This window comes from Cucurbita pepo, chromosome LG08 (genome assembly GCF_002806865.2).
Source record: "Cucurbita pepo subsp. pepo cultivar mu-cu-16 chromosome LG08, ASM280686v2, whole genome shotgun sequence".
Classification (NCBI taxonomy): Eukaryota; Viridiplantae; Streptophyta; class Magnoliopsida; order Cucurbitales; family Cucurbitaceae; genus Cucurbita; species Cucurbita pepo.
Window position 1 is genome coordinate 2,118,022 of NC_036645.1, and position 16,690 is coordinate 2,134,711.

Below are 16,690 nucleotides of genomic sequence, written 5' to 3' on the forward strand. Positions count from 1 at the left end.
TTACACGAGGAAAGGATATCTGAAAAATCACCATTCCCAGAAGATACCCTTGATAGCCATATTTGGGAGGCAACATTAACATCAGAGGTAAACACCTTTGGGACTACTTGATCCCAAGGTTGAGGAAGAAGAGAAACCCATCAAGTTTTTTAAGTGGAGTTTGCTCAAATCTCGTGGCGTTTTGTCCTACCCGCCCAGAGCGATCAGGATATAGAAAAGCTTCTGATAAAAGTGAAGAATGAAGATAGAAGTGTTTGGTACTGCACTATGAATTGGTTAGCAACGATATATTTCTAACACAGGGTATAAGTAAGAGCTAAAGCAGATGAAGCAGGCTTAGTCATGAAACCATGCTTGAAATCATCTTAATTTGTAGCACAACTGCAGTATCTAATATTTCATCAATGAATGGGACACTCAAGGGAATCCAGACATAAAATTCAGAAAAGCAAATAGAAATCGAAAACCATATCCATAGCCACAGAAACCCGATTTTAACAGTTGAGTAGAAAAACATCAGCACTCAGCAGATTCAGATACATGCTTGCTTAATTGGAGTGATGTAGGCATCTTGTGAAGAAATCAAGTAAAAACTCGCTACACTAGATGTCCAGAATTCCATAAACCTCAAAACAACCCCGAACAGCCCCGAACTCCTGAGGCTTGAGAAACAGAATTGAACAAAATCCAAAACTGATAACTTCAACTAGTAACAAAATTTGACGCTAGAGAAATACACTTTCTAAGATTCACTCTTTTTCAGCTTTGCAAGCTCTTGCCTCACCAATCCAGCTCTCTGCAAAAAGAGAGTAAATAATAATGTTGATCCATAAGCATTGAGTTGTCATCCAGCCAATACACAACAGAAACAATAGAACACTTCATGTGTCAATGATTAATAAAACAAAACTTATTTCAAACTCTTTCATGTATCAAATGCATAAAAAAAGGTCAAAAACAAACAAGAGGAAGTACAAACTACAGATTGCATCACAACATCACTGACCTTTATCTTAGCCAACATTAGCTTGAACCTATCAAAATCATTAAGTGATGCCCTTCTTTTCTTCACGAGTAGTTTTCTTCCCCAAGAGCTATCCTCCCACTTCTTCTGAACGTCTGACATGATCAAAACAACAGGTTAAAGCAAACAAAGAACATGAAAGGTGAGGTGCGTNCTTTATAGTTCGACGGAAAGAAACTAAGGACGGGAATGCTTACCATCTTCGTACTGCTAGGGTTTCCACAGATGGGCAAGGCGATGAGAGAAGATTATACGATGTCGCAATTAGGGTTTGTTCTTCCCATGTAGATCCAAATAAGACTCTGGATGAGAAAACCCGACTGTTCTGTTCATAACTTTAAAATTACGATTCAGCCCCCCATGGTGCTTTGTGAAATTGTTNAGTATCACTTCAAATAGAAGAGTTTGAAGAAGCTAAGAGGTGGTTATTTCATTAAATTCCAGAGAAATGAGCATCTATACTGATGAGGGCACTTCCAAGACAAATAGTGGNGATCTGACCATATCAGGAGCATCTACCAAAGCCTGTATGTGGTAGCATTACAATTATAGAGTGAGAAACTAATCAAATCTTAAAGAAACTAAAACCGAGACACCAGGNAGAACAAACACAAAAATATTTTCAAAAATAATGAGTGGATTACAATATATTTTAAATTATTTGTATGTGAGCGTATAAAAGTTTGGATAGTGATTATGTGACAACGAGCACCGTAATAGAAAAGCGTATTTAAATATAGTGTAAGATTTTAATTCTTCTTCTACAAAATATTCAACTTTTTTCAGAACTGGATAGACACATATTTGAGATGCATTTCACCAATTCATTTTGAGGATTTCAAACGAGACGCTACAAGAGAGTTTGATCTCGTGTTCTAGGGTGAGTTGAGCCAAAGCATCGACATTATCATTTTGGAGTGCATATTTGCTTCACTTCCACAACTTGATAGCAACCAAGAAAGTTCTTCACTTAGCAAATGTAGAGGGTAATCTTATTATTCACAAATCTAATTATTCATCGATGGTTGTAGGTCTAAGATCTTATGTGTCTCTCACTTGAAATCCATGGAAATGATGCTCCCTACTCGACATTGTTGTCTTTTGCTTACATTCCCATATAACACCAATTTCAATTTCTCAAATCTTGCTTTCAAAACTCTCTTCGAAATCTCTCTGCCCCTGTTTTTTGAAACTTTCTTGAACCAAGGCCAGAAGCTCGAGTATATGTCGCTTGACCGTGCCCCTGTTTTTTGAAACTTTCTTGAACCGAGGCTAGAAGCTCGAGCATATGTCGCTTGACCGTAGGCGACGCATTAACAAATAAGCTCAACTCAATTGTGGGTGGAAGTGAGTGTCTCACAATCGCAAGTCCACTGCAATCAAAGTGCAATTGTGACCGAACTCATAGGGCGTGCTAATTGTCACTTCAACTCAGGACATGGATGTTCACGCTAGGAGAGTATCGTTTAGTCGTTGCACGTACCTTGATTCACGTACCTTGATTGAAAGGGCCATCACACCGCTTCGTTTTAATTAAAGAATCGAAACATCACAAAAACTAGTTTAACTTGTTTTCATTGCATCCATGGAGGGCACCATTCAATAAAAATCTTCATTACACCAATTAGATTTGCATTCAAGTCCCATGATTTTTTCCTATGAATCCAAGAATTGTGTTCAATATATCATAAAATAAATAAATAAATAATTAACTATAACAAACCATTATCCACAAACGACGCCATTGACAGGCACAACAAAGAAGGAATGGTAAACGAGAACATTGCTGTCAGCAATGTTTATGTCAAACGATTGCACCTTTGCTACTTCGCACCATTGAAGAGGATGCTGATTCACTCATTACAGGGCATAACCAGAAAATAACTGAAACCCGCAACTAGGGTTTTTCTCGATCCCGAGCGTAATCAGCAAGTAGAGAAACCACCAAATATTCTAACCTAAGTTCGCTCAAAGCAGATGTCTCTGAGTTCTACACCAGTCCACAGAGGAAAGGATTTAAAAAAGCTTTTGATAAAATGGTTTGATATTGCACTAAGATCTGGTAGCAATCATATACTTTCTGAACTGCTTACTAAATGAAAGTTCAAGCAAGTGAAGCAGACATTAAACAAACAAACAAACAAATAGAAAACAGAAGGCATATGCAGTTGTACTCACTACACTTGGATGTCCAAAACTCCATGCACTTCAGAAGCAACCCAAATTCTCAAGTGCTTGAGAAGCAAAAGGGAGAACAATCCACAACATTTAAATTGATCTCTAACAAAATTTGAGGATAAAGAAATGTGCTTTCTAAGATTCACTCTTTTTCAGCTTTGCAAGCTCTTGTCTCACCAATCCAGCTCTCTGCAAAAATATAAATAATATCCATTTGAGAAATAGGTTGCCATGAATCAAGAACACGAGAGAAACAGCGGGTTTAGAGCTCTTATACTTGTCGATGCTAAAGAAAGAGGGTGGGGGGAACAAGAGAAAGTACAGACGCGTCACATATCATCACTGACCTTTATCTTGGCCAACATTAGCTTGAACCTATCAAAATCGTTAAGGGATGCCCTTCGTTTTTTAACGAGAAGTTTTCGCCCCCAAGAGCTATCCTCCCACTTTTTCTGAACATCTGACATGACCGAAACAATGGGTTAGACTTGAGGCAAACAAAAACAACACCCCAATTGAGGGTGGTAGTAGAAGAATTAAGTATTTGAAAGTGAAATCAGTTGAAAAGCATACCAGCAGCCTTCATGGCTTCAATGAGCTCCTTCTTCCTAGGGACCCTCTTAATGTCAATTTTAATGTCAGTAAGAGAAAGTCTCTTGAAGTTCATTTGAGACCTGACCATATCAGGAGCATCCACCAGAGCCTGTACACAGTAGCATTAAAAAAAATACATAGAATGAACTGTTAGACGAACACGACTCTCCACAATGGTATGATATTGTCCACTTTGAGCATAAGCTCTCATGGCTTTGTTTTGGGTTTCCCCAAAAGGCCTAATACCAATGGAGTAAGTATTCCTCACTTATAAACCCATGATCATTCCCTAAATTAGTCGTTGTGGGACTTCCATCATCCAACACCTCCCCTCGAACAAAGTGCGCCTCCCCTTAATCGAGGCTCGACTCCTTTGGAGTCTTAGTCATTTTTGACTGCCTTCGAGGAGGCTTGACTCCTTTTTCTTTTGGAGTTCTTTGTTCGATATATGAGGATTTACCAATCTATTGGTACGACTAAGTTTAGAGCATGGCTCTGATACCATGTTAGACGAACACGACTCTCCACAATGGTATGATATTGTCCACTTTGAGCATAAGCTCTCATGGCTTTGTTTTGGGTTTCCCCAAAAGGCCTCATACCAATGGAGTAAGTATTCCTCACTTATAAACCCATGATCATTCCCTAAATTAGTCGATGTGGGACTTCCATCATCCAACATGAACAACTAATAAAATAAAAAAATCGAGTGTTATATCACATGGAGGAAGGGATTCGAACTTACAACCTCTCAGAGGAAGTAAAAACGACTTAATAGTTGAGCTATGCTCGTGTTGTTAGCAACTAGTCAAATATTGAAAAAACTAAACCCAAGTCACCAGGAAATAACAACATAAAATGCATGCATATGCCAAATCCATCCAAATCCTTTCTTTTCTACAAAAGACAATTGGGTACTGTAGAATCAAATTCAGTAGGGAAAGAAAAAATGGAACATATCCATTGAAACAAGCATGAATGTTTACAAACATCCAGTACGACATACATCTGTATTTGTAGACTCACGAGAAGTCCCAAAAACAATTAAAATCATCAGCGCATCAAACAACCATAAATTTGAACAACCAACAAAACACCCCTTTTGGTTTCTGGAGAATCAGCCAGAGAAAACAGTTCAAGCTAACCATCAATCAGTAGTAATTTGCATCATCCTCAACCCAACTACTGATTCAATGACCACTAATTAGCGACCTACTAAATGAACATAAAGTTAAATAAGGAATGCTGTATATTATTTCAACAATTATCACTTCAAACTTGAAAAAGCTATGAAATAATTTTCCTAGATAATAAATAGCAGAATTTTATGATATTAATATGTTTAGATCATAACGCAAACATCAAATTCAGAAGAAACAAAGGAGAGGGGAAGCATAGCGCTACCGTTTTCCGTGGCTTATGAATGTCAAGGGGATTGATACAAATTCAAACTAAAAAGTAATACTCATCGAAAAAGTAAGTAACAGCAGAGAAAATTACTCTGTTCTGGTCAATGACATCGACAATCACAACAAGCTTCCCGTAGTCTTCGCCATAGTTGACGAGAGCGACCCTCCCGATCTCAACATACCTCTTGAACGGCTACAGAAACAATTCAGAAAACACGAAATTCATAAACAATCCGCAGAACATAAACTCAGGAAGAAAACACCACCACCATGCGCTGTCGATTCGTAGTTAGGAGAAGAAATACGAAGGAAGAGAAGCCTCACCATCTTCCGGCTGTAGGGTTTTACAGAGACGGGCGACGAGCCTAGGGTTCTTTCCTCTGTTCTGGGTCCAGATAATTGGTTCCTTCTATATGTTANACAAAGGATCTCTTCTTACTGTAAGCATACATTTCTCTACTTCATTCGCCGGAGTTCTTCTTCGTTACACTTGATTGTTTTCGGCTGTACGCTGTGATCTGATTAAATTGTATATTGATTTCATTTACGTCTGTGTTATTTTCGTTCATTTTTGTTCCGGATTAAAGGTAGATGAAATTGAATGAAGAAGTTTAATTCTAGTTGAATGTCTTGATGTTGATCAACTGCAGTTTGTATTCTAATCGATATTATTTTGCGACATTACTGTTTTGTTGAATTCCGTATTGCTTTGTATCTCGAAGAGAAGCGACTTTTCTGTTCGACTGGTGATTGTGAAGGAATCTGACGGAAATTAATTATTTCTAAGTGTTCTCTGTGAGGAATTCATGTACTTGTTTGGATGCAGCAAGGCCTATAAATGGATGGAACTGTTTTTGCCCCTGCCTTGGAAGGGATTCAGCATGTCAAATCTGAAGCAGGGGAGATTTTGACCAAGCCTTTCTTGGAAGTGTGCAAACATATTTTGCCTGTTATAGGTGGAGTGCCTCTTGAATCCTTTTGCCTTTTAAATGATTCTCTAGTTTCCTGGCGTTTGACTGCATATGATTTCATTTTGAGGAAAGAGAGTTATATCAAGAAGATAAACATGGGCTTTATCATTTGCCTGCATGAAGTTAGTAGACTGATATTTCTTTGTTAGTGGACTAGAGAACTAGATTTGTCTTTTTAAGGTTTCTGCAGTCTCGAGTCATTTGTTTCCACATCAATATTGAATTCCTATTGCAACTAAGCATTATTGCAATCTCATACTTTGGTCACCACAAACTGATCAATTTTATGAATTGATATCTTAAAATTAATGTCTCAATTATTTCTAATGCAGATAAGTTTGGAGCTTCTATGNACATCAATATTGAATTCCTATTGCAACTAAGCATTATTGCAATCTCATACTTTGGTCACCACAAACTGATCAATTTTATGAATTGATATCTTAAAATTAACGTCTCAATTATTTCTAATGCAGATAAGTTTGGAGCTTCTATGGCACTTGTTAAAACTGACATTGGAGGCAACATCTCGGTAAGATGCGCACGTCATATTCTTTTCCCATTCATTAAGTTTGTAGAATATCATTGTCTATGAGGCCCGTTTATGGCAGCCTGTTTTTTTTACTCAAGGGGGAAACATCGAAGCTTGTATGCATCTGTTCGCATAATTTTATCTGTCTTGTTTGAGTTTATAGGCTACTAATCACTGTCACTGGACTTAGGACTTACTAATTTTCTTGTCTTCTTTTATTGGATTTTCCAAATTTGATTGGAGGAAATGAGAAACGTAGCTGGAAAAGTAGAAAAANCGCATAATTTTATCTGTCTTGTTTGAGTTTATAGGCTACTAATCACTGTTACTGGACTTAGGACTTACTAATTTTCTTGTCTTCTTTTATTGGATTTTCCAAATATGATTGGAGGAAATGAGAAACGTAGCTGGAAAAGTAGAAAAAATGTATGGTATCTGAAAAGATAAAACACACATCTAACTTGAGTACTCACGGGTGTTTATAAGCATTCGTGATATGAAACTGTACATGTTAAAGGAAGACAAATGTATGCCTTTGCTGTTCTAGAGTTTTGGGAATTATATCAATGCTTNGTGATATAAAACTGTACTTCTTAAAGGAAGACAAATGTATGCCTTTGCTGTTCTAGAGTTTTGTGAATTATATCAATGCTTGTGATTTTGTTATAGACCGCTAATTTCTGTAACGTTTATGTTTTTTTCACCTTAGTGTTTGTATCTGTAGAGATTGGACGCCAAGTATTGTTCCAACCCACCTGCATTCAAGTACTTGTATCACTTGGTGAAGCCTGAGATTGAAACTAATACTGCAAAAGGATCATCCAGTTGCACAAATGGTCTTCTTTGGTTGACAAGGTTAGATAATGTCTGTAGTGAATCTGTTTCTTTTTTCCTTTGGAATTTTACACCACTGGAGAATTATATGTTGAATGTTATCAAGGAAGCTTTTGAACACGAATATGTACAACTTAACTATGTTTGTCATTACATGTTACAGTGCTAAAATCTAATCAGTGATGGTAGCCTTCCCCATCTTCCACGATACTTTAAAGAGATTATCAAAATGATGCAAAATAATTTGCATTTAACTGAAATAAGTAGATGAACTACAACTACTTCAGTTTTCCCCTGCCCCCTCTGGATGCGTATCCTTGCATTTTCTTGGTTATTGCGCTGCACACGACCTGCAAAAGCATTTTGATAAAACTTCGATGTGACTCTTTGCACTTCTTAATACAAGGATGAGTTTTTAGTTGCATCTCCAGTGTGAATGACTGAACCAAATTGCTGTTTTTCCCTTTTTTAGAAAATAATGAATAAATCTTTGTTTTTAACTAAACCCAGAAATATAATCATCTAAATAACTCTGCAAATGATCTTGGATCAATTTGATTAACACACACTTTGATCCTACTTGCATACTTTGATCCTGTCAGAGCATTGGATTTCTTGGTACAACTGTTTCGCAACTTACTGGAGCATCAGGATTGGACAATGACCCGTGCTTGTACAGAAGCATATGGCAGAACCTTGAAAAAGTGGCATGGCTGGCTGGCCAGTTCAAGTTTCACTGTAATCCTCTGATGCCTCTACTTTATTTAATTTTTAAATTCTTTGGTATAAGGGGGTTATTTTTGGTCCAATTTGTTAGTTGCAGCAGTTATTTTCCTCTTTTTTTCTCGCCTTCTTTATTTTCCTTCAACTTAGGATTTTAGGGATCAATAGAAGCTTAAAAATGCACTGAAGTATTCCGCTGAAGCCCATACGCATATTCCTTGAGTTCTATTTCTGGTATATGTCGTGTTACCAGCATCTTTTTTGGTCTATAACTCGTTTATCTTTATCGAGCATGGTGTAACATATGAGTTCACATTTCAAGATTCGAAAGTTAACGTCACTTTCAGTAAACAAAAACACGTAGCAAATACAGAATCATGGCAAATTTTGTTAAACCTTCTACTGCTTCAAATACATTTATAATGTTTGAACTAACTGGAAGTTATTTCATATCGTTAAGCTCAATCCGTGAATTCAGCTTATGAAAAATTATATGTTGATTCTAATCGGATACTAAAATTGTAGGTCGCCATGAAGCTTGCTCCCGATCGTAAGAAGTTTATGGATGTTCTATCAGGCAATGGCAATGTTGAAGCTGACATTGAGAAATTTTGTACAAAATTTTCACCTCTCCTCGCAGAGAATCACAAATTTCTGGTAAGTTTCCCCAAATTCCTGAAGAAATGTCAAACTTTCAAACTTGATAGAACTAGTTCAGTTTTGCAAGGTAGCTATGCTTTTTATTAACTGAAATTTCTGAGCCTTTAGGGCGATATTAACTTTTTCTTATTCAATTTTGTATGTCATTAGCAATGAATCAATAGATTATATAGATTATAGTATCTATGAACTGTCTCAATTTGGTTAGGAAAATGTTTTAGAGGACTGATGAAATAAATACTCTCTTTCACAGGCTAGCTTTGGCTTGGACGATCTTAAGGCGTCTTAAGGCGTCGTGAGAGGCTGGTCGTTCCTGAAAATCGAGTTGTCGTCTCCTTGTCTCCTTTATATTGTGTTACTTCCTCTATGCACTTATATTATAGCTTATTTAAAATCCTTTTAACATCCTTAAAATTCAGACATAATCGTTAGACTTCAATTGTGTTTTGATTTGGTATTCTCATGTTTCTATTTTGTATGTTCTTTTGTTGTGTTTCTAACACAACTAGCTGATTGACATTTTTACGTCTTTAACGAGAATTCTAATCTTGTAAAATCATCTTTTAATATTTTTGACATTTATAAATTTGAAAGTTGCAAGAAAAATTAGACAAACCACCACCCTTAAAATGATGGGTTTGTTACCATCACATTATTGATTTTTTTTTATTAAGAAGTTCTGATTAGATTAACGTGTTCCATGTACTTTGTTCATCATTGCAATCACATCTAAGAGTTGCAATCACATCTAAGAGTTTTTAAACTTTGTAAAGCATTGTCTAATTGAAATGTAAAGTGACCCATCGATAAACTTGTTATTGAGCCTTTTTTTCAGCTAAAGAAATCATAAAAATTACACAACTCGAATAAAAAGAAAGCATAAGATAGGCTTATTGCAACACTTAAGGTATATGGGTGAATCGATCAAATTTAAGAAGTAATCAATTTCATAATTTAAAGGTAGTTTGTGCAATTTTTTCTTATTTATTTTGGTTGGTTATATAATTGTTTCTTGTCATTTCAATCAAAAGTTAAGCACAATACTTTAGATAAATAAACAAAAACAAATGAACCATTAAAAAAGAAAATATATATATTTAGAATTCTAAAAACATCAACAATAGAACCAATAAAATTAAAAAAAAAAAAAAAAAAAAAAAAAAAAAAAAAAAAAAAAAAAAAAAAAAAAAAAAAAAANGAAAATGTTGCGAGAGTGGATGGCCGTACAGTCCCCGCCCCAACCGCTGTTCCCGCGCTTTCACAAAACAGCCATTGAAAACCTGCACTAAGATTAGCTCATCAATCTGCCCTCTCCATTCGAATTTCTATTCCTCCTTCTCTGTAAATTCATCCTAAATTCATTCTTCTCTCAAGCAACCAGGTTTTGATTGACTGGACTCCGGCTCCGATTCCCTCCCCCTTTTCCTCACCGGTCCCTGTCGATCAAAACCTGCCGATTTCCCCCATTTTCACTTACCTGTAGCTTTCAGATTCTTTCGGCGAAGGTAATTTCTCTCGATTCTCTCTTCATTTTGAAATCTCTTTGAATCAACGAGTAATTTCATCTTCCTTGCTTTTCTCTGCATTTGGATCTTGAATCGCAGGTGTAGGATTATCGATTATCGTGGTTGGAGTTTTTTTTCTTTTTCTATTTTTGTTTATTACTTTTACATTTTGGGGTTGCTTCTTTTGTTCCGGNTCTTCTCTGCATTTGGATCTTGAATCGCAGGTGTAGGATTATCGATTATCGTGGTTGGAGTTTTTTTTTATTTTTCATTCTCTCGCGATCGGGTAGTTAAGTTTTCAGTTTATATAGCTAATTGGAACAATGGGCACCTCTGTCAAGGGCAACTCTGTAAAGGGCCTCTTAAAAGGACTAAGATACATTTCACAGATTTTCGGTATGTTTTCGATTTCGTTATCGTTTTCGTTCCAAAAGGATTGGGACTTGATTGATTGATTGATTGATTTGATGGAAATTTGCAGATGAAAAGGAACNCCTTTTCGTTCGAAAAGGATTGGGACTTGATTGATTGATTTGATGGAAATTTGCAGATGAAAAGGAACAGGAAATGCAGATTGGGCTTCCCACTGACGTTAAACATGTTGCTCATATTGGATGGGATGGTCCATCTGGTAATCAAAATAATCCTGGCTGGGTAAGAACAATCAAAGGATGGAATCTTACCCTTTTCTGATTTTATGTTGTGTTTTTAAAGTTTTGTGAACGTCGATTTGGATTTTGTGGATGTTNTCACCCTTTTCTGATTTTATCTTGTGTTTTAAAGTTTTGTGAACGTCGATTTGGATTTTGTGGATGTTGGGAAATTGCACAGATGAACGAGTTCAAATCTTCGCCACAAGACTCAGGGGATTTGGTGAATACTAGTGGGGAACTCCCCAGCAAAGGTTTGCTTCATCTTCTTCTACTTTTATCTGAAAATTTTAATTCGTTTACTCATAGAAAGTTAAGGTTTAAATGGCACTCTAGTTTATGAATGTGTATTCGTTTCTTCTTTGGATGAATCATTCAACCTGCGAAAAATATAAAGCTAATAGTTTAATCATGTGCATTGATAAATGATTCAACATTTACATAGCTCATCATGTCAAAATGGAAATTCAGGACTGTTTACATTCAAGTCATGAATATAGATGTTTGATCTATTGTATTTTGATTGCCTAGTCTTGGTGGCTGAGATCTGGTTTAGAATGCTGGTAGATTGTTGTATCTTTTAGAGTTTCTGAGGATGGTGAAGTGATGTTGGTAATGGAAGTTATGTTTGTATAGAGTCTGGAGAGATAGATGTGCAAAAGGCAAATCGATCTCGAAAGTCAAAATCGCAAACATCATCAGACACGTCTTTAGACTCTTCTTCTGCTCGGCGACACTCTGAGAAAGGTTCTAGGCGACAACGCTCATCCTGCCCTTCAGGCGAATCTGCTGCAGAAGGTAGTAATCGAAGCTCACGACGTCATCGTAGTTCGAATCAAGGGGGTTCATCAAGCTCAGAAAATCCTGCCCCAAAACACTCACATCGGAGGAAATCTAAGGGGTCATCTGACGGGGGTGAATCAACAAAATCCTCTAGATCAAGGGAGAATAACTCTTTAACAGACATACCAACCCCAGTGTTGGAAGCAGTTGATGAAGAACAGGGGTGAGCAGAAATTCCAGACAAGGAACTAAACGGCATTCTAGTCGAGCTGGGTGCTTCAGATGGATTCTCCTTGCCCGTATATGAACATAATTTTGTTGCCTTGGAGATGATATGAATCATATGACTTTAGCTTCAGTCATCAGTTATAATTTTATCACCAACAAAGTTGTCTGTGTAAACATGTAACCAACAGTCATTCTTCAAACGATGACCCACACGTAATCTGAAGCTTGAATTTATATATTCAGCGCCCCTTTTCAATGCAGTGGTATGATCCTCATAAATCACTGATTGACAGAACCATTGTAGTCACAAATAACAGCACTTAGATAGAGCTTATTGTTGCACTGTCAGTCTTGCATATTTGTGTAGCATTTGGAACATTTCATTTCTCGGGTAATACAAATCTCTTATATCACCTAGAAAATTCTCCAACTGCCTCCCTTAAACCACTGTTCCATCCATGTCTAACAAGGATGCCATAGAAGCTTTCGGGTGTTCAGAGAGCCTTTTAAGCTGTCAAGGCTCATAAGAGCCTGCAGTGGATTTGGATTTAAGTTGTTAGGAGGGAATCCACGGGATGATCATAGGTTTATAAGCAAGGAACACTATCTCTATTGGTATGAAACCTTTTAGGAAAATCAAAAGCAAAGCCATGAGAGATTTGGACAATATTATACCATTGTGGAGATTCGTGGTTCCTAACATAGAATCAGAGTCATACCCTTAACTTAGCTATGTCAATAGAACTCTCTTGAGTGTCGAACAAATAAGGTGTGAGCCTCGAAGGTGTAGTCAAAAGTGACTCGAGTGTCGAACAAATGATGTACTTTGTTTGAGGGCTACAGAGAAAGGAGTCAAGCCTCAATTAAGGGGAGGTTGTTCAAGGACTCCATAGGCCTCAAGGGAGGCTCTATGGTGTACTTTGTTCGACGGGAGGATTGTCGGGAAGGGAGTCCCATATTTGCTAATTAAGGGAATGATCATGAGTTTATAGGCAAGGAACACCATCTTTAAGAGGTTATGCGCAAAGTGGACAATATTATACCATTGCTGAGATTACTAACAAAAACCATTTCACATTTTTAAGCTCTGACTGATCAATACATAGATGAAGACAATGAAACTACTTACAGTGAACAATGTAGAAATCCAGACACTTTATGCTTTCCTCTTCCTAACTATGGTTACAGCAGTTGATCTCTAAGTTTCAGTTCGTATCGAAGATTCGATAACGAAACTCATAACAATACTAAACAGTGATGGATGGTATAATTTCAGACTTTAGGGGAGATGTTTAAACCTGAGGGTGCAGCAAAGGGCATGCATCATGGCTGTGATGATATTATGAAATAACAAACACTCTGAGTTCTCCTCTATCTCCTCTGGTGATCCGAGTATCATTGTCAAGGTAAGTGACTTCAAAGTCGCCACTTCCAGTGTTGGATGGAGGCCTTAGCGCATCTGGAAGCCGAGGTACCTCTAATGGAGGAAGCTGTGACAAGTTTCCAGTGGCTTTCACGGTGGTTTTCTGAAAAGTTATCTTTATCTTAGCAGAACCTGATCTCAGTACAAGTAGACAATAGAACAATTCTTCTGGTTAAGAAATGGGAAGTTGCATAGCAATGGCCTTGTAATTGTAGCACCACAAGGAAAGGAATATCCTTAGAGAACCAACCTATGATTTCAAACACGTGAGCTAATGTAGCAGTGACTTCAGCAGGAGGTAGTGGCCAAGGAGCACCTAACTCGAGCTCTACGATGTTATCGAAATCTTTGCTGATGACGTCGATCCGCTGAAAAACCTATTGATGGAAATTTGCAAGTCAACCTTGTTAGAAACCACGAGGGTTCTCTTTGAGCATAAACTATCATGACTTTACTTTTGGTTTTCCTAAAACGCCTCAATTAGTCGATGTGGGACTCTTTTCCCAACAATCCTCCTCTTGAACAAAGTACCCTATAGAGCCTTTCCTGAGGCTTATGGAGCCCTCGAACAGCCTCTCCTTAATCAAGGTTCAACTCTTTCTCTAGAGCCCTCAAACAAAGTACACTCTTTATTCAATACTTGAGTCACTTTTGACTACACTTTCGAGACTCACAACTTCNCGTCGATCCGCTGAAAAACCTATTGATGGAAATTTGAAAGTCAACCTTGTTAGAAACCACAAGGGTTCTCTTTGAGCATAAGCTATCATGACTTTACTTTTGGTTTTCCTAAAACGCCTCATACCAAAGGAGATGTATTCCTTACTTATAAACCTATGATCAGCCCCTTAATTAGTCGATGTGGGACTCCTTTCCCAACAATCCTCCTCTCGAACAAAGTACCCTATAGAGCCTTCCCTGAAGCTTATGGAGCCCTCGAACAACCTCCCCTTAATCAAGGTTCAACTCTTTCTCTGGAGCCCTCAAATAAAGTACACTCTCTATTCAATACTTGAGTCACTTTTGACTACACTTTCGAGGCTCACAACTTCTTTGTTCGACATTTAAGGATTCTATTGACATGACTAAGTTAAGGGCATAGCTCTGATACCATGTTAAGAATCACGACTCTCCACAATGCTATGATATTGTCCACTTTGAGCATAAGCTCTCATGGCTTTACTTTGGGCTTCCCCAAAATGCCTCANCCCCAAAAGGCCTCATACCAATGGAGATGTGTTTCTTACTTATAGACCGAGGATCGTTCCTTAAATTAGCTAACGTGGGACTCCTTCCTAGCAATCCTCAACACAAACATGAAGGAAAACGAACATTGTTCNGGAGATGTGTTTCTTACTTATAAACCCATGATCGTTCCTTAAATTAGCTAACGTGGGACTCCTTCCCAGCAATCCTCAACACAAACATGAAGGAAAACGAACATTGTTCACTAAATAAGTTTTGTTAGTCATTTTGTTTGGAAGTTGTATGAGAAGAAGAAGCACTCGTGTCCGGTTCTATAGTAGAGATAGAATTGAGAAACGACCAACGACAATAGAAATCAGAAATACTGCACCTGACCAAGAGTGATCGGAAGTAGCCTTCCCGTGGGAGGTCCCGGTCGACTTCCGCCTAGAGTGCGAGACGAGAATGCACTACTGTATATCAGTTTCCATCTCCCTTGCAATTTGTCAAGATCAACAGAGAGGTCCACAGGCCCTCCAGCAGCTTCAATCTCTTTAGCAGCCTCATCTGCCTTCTGTAAATCATCCTCGTTTGCAGCAAGACCTCTATTTAACCCGGAAACCGCACTCTAGTATAATGAAAAAGAAGAGCAAGTTAGGAATCACAGATCTCCACGATAGTATGATATTGTCCAATTTGAGATAACCACTCATTGGGACTCCCTCCCAACAATCCTCGACACCCACTTTCATATGTTCTTCACTGTTGACACCCACTTTCAATCAATCAATTGAAACAGAGGAATGAGAGGCAAAAGAGAGACCCACCAGTAGCTTGAGCTTCAAGGATGCAAGGAGTTCAGAGTTAGCCTTGGAATCATCATCAAGAGAAGGAGGGGAATCGGAAGCCGACTTCAAATAGCAACTTCTTCTGGGTCGGCCGTCGCCGGAAAGCAGAGGCCGGCGGCTGGAACACTTGAGCTTGAAACTGGGTGCAAACCCATGGATTCTGGATGGAGATAGAAACCCAGAAGAAGAACAATCGGAAGAACAGATCTGGAGTGGCGAGTGAAGCACAGAGCTCGCTAGCGCAGCCATGGGTGTGTTGATTGAGTGGAGAGGGAAACTGTTTGTTTCTCGGGAAAATAATCGAGGGAAGAACAGAAAAACAGGGAAATTTTCTGAATCATCAATTGAATGGTTAGCAACGGTGGAATGTTATAGAAATCGAAGCAGGATCAATGGAGGTGAGATGCAGAGCGTGGACTGGTGGGACAGATAGGATTTGAGTGCAGCGATATGATTGGTTCGCGAAATGCCACGTGGTTCTGTCTAATTGAGATTTGAGATCTAGATTGCATCTTCCCGCTATAATCTTTTTGGATAAATAAATGTTTTTTTTAATTAAAGTAATAATTATTAATTTAAATAAATATATATATCTAAATATTTAAAATTTTATTTTTAAGAATGGTTTCAAAATAAAATTTAAAATATATATGTAAATTTTTTACTATTGCTAGTGGTCCGACTCACTTTCTTTTATCACCCTACTAGTCTTCGACCTTATCCTCGACATCCTAGTAATCTTAAAACTTATAATTAAATAGTTTAGTAAAAACATTCTAATTATACTAATTGTCTCGTTCAAATTATTAAAATAAAATTATTTTATATTAATGACTTAAAATTAATCTTAATTAGCGTATAATTATACTAATGGTCCCTAGGACTGAGATTAATTACTCCAGATAAAAAAAAAAAAATTAACAATCTTAAAAGAGGGTAGAAACTGTTTTTTAATCATTTAAAAATAATTATATTTATAATTAAAATTTCATAAATTTCAGACATTAAAAAATTTATTTTAATATTTATAACAACCTTAAAAGTAAGACGGGAAAATGTTAGACTGTAATTCTATTTTTGGATGGATTAGTCCAACTTAAACTAACTTTTATGATTTGAGTTGAGTTCAGAGAGATGAAGGAA

At 37.3% G+C, this 16,690-nt stretch overlaps 4 protein-coding genes and 1 long non-coding RNA gene across 6 annotated transcripts; 2 read left to right on the forward strand and 3 right to left on the reverse strand.

The window, feature by feature from the left end:
* Nucleotides 1-340: 340 nt before the first annotated feature.
* On the reverse strand, nt 341-1,140 carry LOC111799878. Its single transcript, XR_002815922.1, has 2 exons — nt 1,007-1,140; nt 341-796 (listed from the first exon to the last, which is right to left on the reverse strand). It is a non-coding gene; the product is annotated as an uncharacterized LOC111799878 (long non-coding RNA).
* A 1,910-nt stretch (nt 1,141-3,050) lies between these two features.
* On the reverse strand, nt 3,051-5,616 carry LOC111799877 (60S ribosomal protein L14-2-like). Its single transcript, XM_023683367.1, has 5 exons — nt 5,530-5,616; nt 5,297-5,398; nt 3,776-3,905; nt 3,550-3,662; nt 3,051-3,391 (listed from the first exon to the last, which is right to left on the reverse strand). Exons 1-5 carry the CDS (start codon nt 5,530-5,532, stop codon nt 3,338-3,340), a joined length of 402 nt encoding a protein of 133 aa, XP_023539135.1. The 5' UTR covers nt 5,533-5,616; the 3' UTR covers nt 3,051-3,337.
* Nucleotides 5,617-5,625: 9 nt separating this feature from the next.
* Nucleotides 5,626-9,382, forward strand: LOC111799879 (glycolipid transfer protein 1-like). The gene is made up of 7 exons (XM_023683369.1): nt 5,626-5,645; nt 6,032-6,161; nt 6,653-6,708; nt 7,433-7,563; nt 8,145-8,280; nt 8,791-8,922; nt 9,179-9,382. The coding sequence occupies exons 2-7, from the start codon at nt 6,044-6,046 to the stop codon at nt 9,212-9,214; spliced, it is 609 nt and encodes a 202-aa protein (XP_023539137.1). The 5' UTR covers nt 5,626-5,645; nt 6,032-6,043; the 3' UTR covers nt 9,215-9,382.
* A 781-nt stretch (nt 9,383-10,163) lies between these two features.
* Nucleotides 10,164-12,740, forward strand: LOC111801000 (CRIB domain-containing protein RIC7-like). 2 transcript variants are annotated; one of them, XM_023684949.1, is made up of 6 exons: nt 10,164-10,430; nt 10,530-10,552; nt 10,742-10,826; nt 10,981-11,084; nt 11,262-11,334; nt 11,717-12,740. In XM_023684949.1, exons 3-6 carry the CDS (start codon nt 10,754-10,756, stop codon nt 12,088-12,090), a joined length of 624 nt encoding a protein of 207 aa, XP_023540717.1. In that variant the 5' UTR covers nt 10,164-10,430; nt 10,530-10,552; nt 10,742-10,753; the 3' UTR covers nt 12,091-12,740. The 2 variants fall into 2 exon arrangements, with proteins under 2 accessions (XP_023540717.1, XP_023540718.1); XM_023684950.1 differs by lacking the exon at nt 10,530-10,552 and adding an exon at nt 10,655-10,677 and having other exon boundaries at nt 10,425-10,430.
* A 379-nt stretch (nt 12,741-13,119) lies between these two features.
* Nucleotides 13,120-15,934, reverse strand: LOC111801002 (plastid-lipid-associated protein 6, chloroplastic-like). The gene is made up of 4 exons (XM_023684951.1): nt 15,527-15,934; nt 15,091-15,327; nt 13,765-13,891; nt 13,120-13,646 (listed from the first exon to the last, which is right to left on the reverse strand). The coding sequence occupies exons 1-4, from the start codon at nt 15,794-15,796 to the stop codon at nt 13,432-13,434; spliced, it is 849 nt and encodes a 282-aa protein (XP_023540719.1). The 5' UTR covers nt 15,797-15,934; the 3' UTR covers nt 13,120-13,431.
* Between the last annotated feature and the right edge of the window lie 756 nt (nt 15,935-16,690).

Coding starts and splice junctions, on each gene's coding strand:
- LOC111801000 (XM_023684949.1), top strand. CDS start 10,754: ATGGGCACCTCTGTCAAGGGCAACTCTGTAAAGGGCCTCTTAAAAGGA. Junction 10,827..10,980: donor ATACATTTCACAGATTTTCG/GTATGTTTTCGA, acceptor GGAAATTTGCAG/ATGAAAAGGAACAGGAAATG. Junction 11,335..11,716: donor TGGGGAACTCCCCAGCAAAG/GTTTGCTTCATC, acceptor ATGTTTGTATAG/AGTCTGGAGAGATAGATGTG.
- LOC111801002 (XM_023684951.1), bottom strand. CDS start 15,796: ATGGCTGCGCTAGCGAGCTCTGTGCTTCACTCGCCACTCCAGATCTGT. Junction 13,892..15,090: donor TTCCGATCACTCTTGGTCAG/GTGCAGTATTTC, acceptor TTCCATCAATAG/GTTTTTCAGCGGATCGACGT. Junction 13,647..13,764: donor TCACGTGTTTGAAATCATAG/GTTGGTTCTCTA, acceptor TACTGAGATCAG/GTTCTGCTAAGATAAAGATA.
- LOC111799879 (XM_023683369.1), top strand. CDS start 6,044: ATGGATGGAACTGTTTTTGCCCCTGCCTTGGAAGGGATTCAGCATGTC. Junction 6,709..7,432: donor ACATTGGAGGCAACATCTCG/GTAAGATGCGCA, acceptor TTGTATCTGTAG/AGATTGGACGCCAAGTATTG. Junction 8,281..8,790: donor TGGCCAGTTCAAGTTTCACT/GTAATCCTCTGA, acceptor CTAAAATTGTAG/GTCGCCATGAAGCTTGCTCC.
- LOC111799877 (XM_023683367.1), bottom strand. Junction 3,906..5,296: donor ATGTCATTGACCAGAACAGA/GTAATTTTCTCT, acceptor TACTGTGTACAG/GCTCTGGTGGATGCTCCTGA. Junction 3,392..3,549: donor TAATGTTGGCCAAGATAAAG/GTCAGTGATGAT, acceptor ATATTTTTGCAG/AGAGCTGGATTGGTGAGACA.